Source organism: Suricata suricatta, chromosome 13 (genome assembly GCF_006229205.1).
Source record: "Suricata suricatta isolate VVHF042 chromosome 13, meerkat_22Aug2017_6uvM2_HiC, whole genome shotgun sequence".
Classification (NCBI taxonomy): Eukaryota; Metazoa; Chordata; class Mammalia; order Carnivora; family Herpestidae; genus Suricata; species Suricata suricatta.
The window spans coordinates 89,431,558-89,436,666 of record NC_043712.1 but is presented as its reverse complement, the minus strand read 5'-3'; the positions used below and the strand labels follow the sequence as shown (position 1 = coordinate 89,436,666).

General features: G+C 61.3%; 1 protein-coding gene across 1 annotated transcript in view; it reads left to right on the top strand.

The window, feature by feature from the left end:
• WNK2 (WNK lysine deficient protein kinase 2) overlaps nucleotides 1-5,109 on the top strand; it is a 106,403-nt gene that overhangs the window by 27,206 nt on the left and 74,088 nt on the right. The window contains exons 2-3 of the mRNA XM_029919702.1: nucleotides 4,476-4,648; nucleotides 4,819-5,039. Of these exons, the coding sequence (XP_029775562.1) occupies nucleotides 4,476-4,648; nucleotides 4,819-5,039 (394 nt within the window). The remainder of the gene's footprint in view (nucleotides 1-4,475; nucleotides 4,649-4,818; nucleotides 5,040-5,109) is intronic.

The window sequence follows — 5,109 nt, the reverse complement described above, 5'->3', positions numbered from 1 at the left end:
CGACTGTGCCCATGCTGTCCGTGCCCACTGACCCTGCCCATGCCAACTGTGCCCGCTGACCCTGCCCGTGCCAACTGTGCCACAGGGGGCCCTGCCTCTGCGCTTCCTCCCTTTGGTGGCAGCCACCGAGCGCCCCTCGCGTTAGTCACAACGGTTTATCGTAAACACCAATCAGGAGAAGCCTACGCTGGCTCGCAGGCTGCTGTTGCAGACGAGTGAGGCTGTGGAGAGTCCTTGGTTTAAGAGAACGGAGTTTATTTTTAAACCTGCAGTGAACGTGAGAGGGAGCAGGTCACCGTGGGAAGGAGAACATCGCTGCTGCCAAGGGGGGAGCTGCGGGGTCCGGAGCCTCCAGCTTCCCGCCTGCCCTCGGGGGCCCTGTGGCCGCCCGCCCGGTGCCCACGGAAACCGCAGGCGGCCCGTGCAGGCGTGGGGACTCTTCTCCGTAGGCCACAGGGTTTTCCCCAGCACCAGGCTGCCCCGGCCAGCGCCGCCCGGCCCTCCTGTCACCCCGGCGGTGGCACGCTGTGGTTGCAGGTCGGACTGCCCCAACCCAGGCCTGTCCTGCGTGCCCAGAACCGCAGGGACATCTGGTGGCTGAATGAGGCGCACGGGTCCCCGAGCTCTCCCTGTGTGGTCAGCACCCCAGGGACGTCCTGGACACCCCTTCCCCGCCATTACAGCACCGCAGCCACTGGGTGGAGCCTGAGCCTGCCTGACATCCCCCCATGGGGGCTGGGGACCCCCATCCTGGGCTGGTCCCCTCACACGGGACCGTTCTCCACAGAGGCCCCTGGAGCTTTCCTTTGTTTTGCTTTATAGCTACGTGGGCCAGAGAGACAGCCTGTGCCAGGTTGTCACCCAGGATTCTGGCTTTGCTGATTCTGGGCACTGTCCCGCTGGCTGCTCACGCCCCCCTCCGTGCCCGTCCCCTGCCTGGGCTCGGGGTTGCCAGGCGGCTCCACTCCTCACAGGGCTGGCTGGGCTTTGCCTGCCTGAGGAGAGCCAGCCCCTGCCCCAGAGCAGCCAGGGAACCCCCCGCTCCACCCCGCCCCAGCGCAGCTGGTGGCCCAGTCCTCTGGTGGTAGGAAGGCCGTGTAAGCAACCTGTCCCCTGTGTCCGGGAGGGGCGAACCGTCCTGCGGGCTGCCAGCCCACGCGGGCCTGGGGGCCTTCCTCTTGCCCGCTTCAGACCTCGAGGCGTCCTGGCACGTCAGGACAGCACGCCCTTGCTGGGGCGGCTCCCCCTGCTCAGAGGCGCTGGTGTGACAGGGCTGCCCCCCGTGACCCGCCCCCAGCGCCCAGGCCCAGCCCGGGCCAGCTCTGTGAGGGGCGGGAAGCGCTGAGGACGCACCCCTGACCTTTTCAGTTATCAGGCAGTGTGTTGTGAAGTTAAAAATAGTCCTGCGGCTTGGCATGTAAATGAGGCCTGCTCCCCCCACCTCCGGGCCCCAGAGGCACCGTCCTGGACGTCTGGGCACATTCCACCCGAGTCTTTGATTTAGCACCTTCGGCATACGTGGGGTGTCCTCCTCTCCCTCTTGAGGCTGGTAGGTTATGTCATTTGTGACACGAACTTTTTCTCTAAAAGTGCAGGGAGATCTTTCATTTCTGATGATAGATGCTGAAATAGGGCAAACACGACATGCGGGCAAACGATCCTGTTTTCTCCAGAGTCAGTGACCAGAGTGGGTGAGGCTGGCAGCGGAGCTGGCAGTGGAGGTGGGGCACGCGTGCTGGGCACAGCCCCCCACTCAGGCATCCCGGTCTGGGGCACCCTGCCCTCCCCCACACGGTGCTGCCCGCCTGCCCCACTTGGCTCAGGCCCTCCCCCCACCCCCCTCCCCAACACGGCCCGGGCCCCCTCCCCCCACCCTCCTCCCCACATGGCACAGCCCCCCCACCCCCCACGTCCTCCTCCCCGATGCGGTGCTGCCCGTTGCCCCTACACGACTCGGCCAGGTCAGTGGCCCCTCCTGGGCTCTGGGCCAGCTTTGCCGTCCCCTCCCGGGGGCAGTGCTGTGAGTTGTGGGCCCTGCTCCTGCAGCGGCCGCCGCACCCAGGTGCCAGGAGCCTTTGGCTCTCCCGTGTGGGCCAGTAAGTGTTCGGGCGTGTGGCTGGCTGTGGGACTCTAGGCTGGATTGGCACTTTGAGGCCAGCATTGCTGATGCCAGTGCCCGGCCCCGCGTCCTCTGTAGGTGGGAGTTGCCCCCAGGCATCATGGAAGGGTCTGGACTAGGACGGGTTTCCTGCTTCTCTGGCCGCACACTGCTGTTTCCTAAAGGGCCCTCCTTCGGCTCTGGGGGCCGCTGCTCTGCTGTCGCCTACTTCCTGGGCCGGGCTCTCCTCCTGCAGCCTCCGGCTGTCCGCATTTCTTCCTTTCTCTTCTGTTGCTCTCATTTGGTTACTGCATGTTTTCACTTTACTTCTTTATGTTTGAAAAATAAGGTATCACTTACGTGTCACGAGACTCAGATCTTATGTGTCCGAGTTGACGAGATGACACATGACATGCCTGTGTGACCCACGTCTTCCGTTGGGAGGTGGAATGTCCCCACTGCTGCTGTCACAGAGATGAGCAGCCTCTGTCACAGCCTGTGTTCGCTCTGCCCTTTCTGGAGTTCGGTGCTGTTAGGAGCAGAGCTGCTTCAGGCCGTGTGCCATCTGGGCTGGGTACCTGAGGGTCGCGGCTGGGCCTGGAGCGCGTGGGGACCCTGCGTGTGGCCTCCTGACGCTTCCAACAGCCGTGTGTCCCGACGCCCCAGCCGCTCCTGGCCTCCTGGCGGTTGGAAGGGTCCGTCTCTCATGGGGGGCACGTCTCCGGCAGTAGTGGGCATTTTTCTGGTGACTTAGGATGGCGAGTGCCTTGTCATATGCTCGTTAGCCATTTTTTTCATCTTAGCCTCTTCAAGTCTTGTTTTATTAGAGAATTGTAGGAGTCCTGTCTGTATCCGGGGTAGGATCGCGTGTCAGGTACATCACAGAGAATAGTTTTTTCAGTCTGGCTTGACGTTTATTCTCTTAAGTACATTCTCATTAAAAAATTTTTATAATGTCTTATTTTATTTTGGTGGGCGGGGACAGAGAGAGAGGAAGACACAGAATCTGAAGCAGCTCCAGGCGCTGAGCTGTCAGCACTGACACGGGGCTTGAACCCACGAACCGTGAGATCATGACCTGAGCCGAAGTCGGACGCTTAACTGACTGGGCCACCCAGGCGTCCTGTAAATCCTCATTTTTGATGAATGGAACCTGTTTGCTTGTTCTTGTCTGGATTAAATGTTGACTCTTTTGTACTCAATATTGGGTTTGATTACAGAATATCTTCTTTTTAAAACGTGGAACCTTAGTTTGCAAGAGCACTTTCTTGAGTATTCCTTTTTAAGTTGAATCTTGCTCTTTTTTATGTGTGTCAACCTCTTGGATCCCGGTGAGCTCATGAACTAGTTTTTGGAAGCTGCCTCTGTCCCTCAATTATTTGTTTTTCTGGGGTTCCTTGTGCTGGTGTCAGGCCGCGGACCCACGTGCACATACAGGCCGTAGAGGGCTGTGGGGGTGGGGCCGGCAGGAGGGGGCTCCTCGGGGTGGGATTTCTTAACCAGATGATGGCCTCGTCCTGAGCCCAGGCCTCTTTCCTCTCGGGGTTGGAGGGAGTCCACGTGGTGTATTTTGGGGTCTTTCAGAAAGGCCGAAAAGCCTTGGCCTGTGTTTCCTTTCAGCTCCAACCCCCCCGTCAGTCCACATTCACTTGCTTCTCAAAAGTCACTGTTCCGTGTCTGGAGGCCTCTGTGTCCTTGTGGGGGGCTGGCGGGGGGCACAGGGGTGAGGAGACGGCCATGCTGGGACCCACAGAGGTGAGGCCTCGCATGGGGTGAGGCTGGAAATGACAGCACTTTGTGCTGAGAGCCCACCGGAGAGGTTCTAGCAGGGCCGGGCCCAGCAGGCAGGGCTGGGTGGTGGCACCTGGGGACAAGGGGTGCAGGGAGGGCGCTGGAGGGGGCTTAAGTGTGGTGAAGGGGGTGTGTGTGGCCCTGCACAGGGGTCCCATGTCCACTGTAAACTTCAGGTCGTGCCTGCCATGCCCTCCAGCTCTGGGGGGCCTGGCGGGACCTTGGTCTCCTGTGAGTCTCCTGCTTTTCCATTTCCTCTGCTCTGGTTGAGCACGTCCTGGAAGCTGCGTGTCAGCTGGAGGCAGGCCAAGGTCTGTCCTGTGGCATCACTGAGAATTGGGTACTGAGGGCCTGAGCCATCTAAGGTGTTTTTTTGGAGAAAGTGTGTGTATCCTGTGGTGTGGATTTTCCGCATGTCTCTGGCTCCCAGAGGTCCTTCTGCTGAGGTCTCCGTGCAGGCAGTGCCTCATCCAGGGCCACGAGGCTGCGGGGTGTGGGAGGACCCAGCAGAGGGACGGGCCAAACTCTCTGCGACCCTGGGCACCCTGGCTCTGCGGAAGGCCCCTCAGCCTGTGTGTTTCTCCAGGACCGGAAGCTCACCAAGCTGGAGAGGCAGCGGTTCAAAGAGGAGGCTGAGATGCTCAAGGGCCTGCAGCACCCCAACATCGTGCGCTTCTATGACTTCTGGGAGTCCAGCGCCAGGGGGAAGAGGTGCATCGTTCTGGTGACCGAGCTGATGACCTCGGGGACATTGAAGACGTGAGCACGCCCCTGCCCGAGGGCCACATCTCTGGGGCCGGCCCGGTTCGGGTGCAGGGCCCATGGCAGCTCCCGTGTCCTGGTGCCTCTCTCGGCAGCACCTCCGTCTGGGTGGTAGATTTGGGGCCCCCTCCGCGGGAGCCACAGGTGAGCCGTGCCCCCGCCTGCAGGTACCTGAAGCGGTTCAAGGTGATGAAGCCCAAGGTGCTGCGCAGCTGGTGCCGGCAGATCCTGAAGGGGCTGCTGTTCCTGCACACCAGGACGCCCCCCATCATCCACCGTGACCTCAAGTGCGACAACATCTTCATCACTGGGCCCACCGGCTCCGTGAAGATCGGCGACTTGGGACTGGCCACCCTCAAAAGGGCGTCCTTTGCCAAGAGTGTGATCGGTAAGCCTGCGCCCTGGGGCCCGGACCGCCTGTGGGGGTGTCCCTGGCTGGGTGGGTCGGGCCGAGAGGC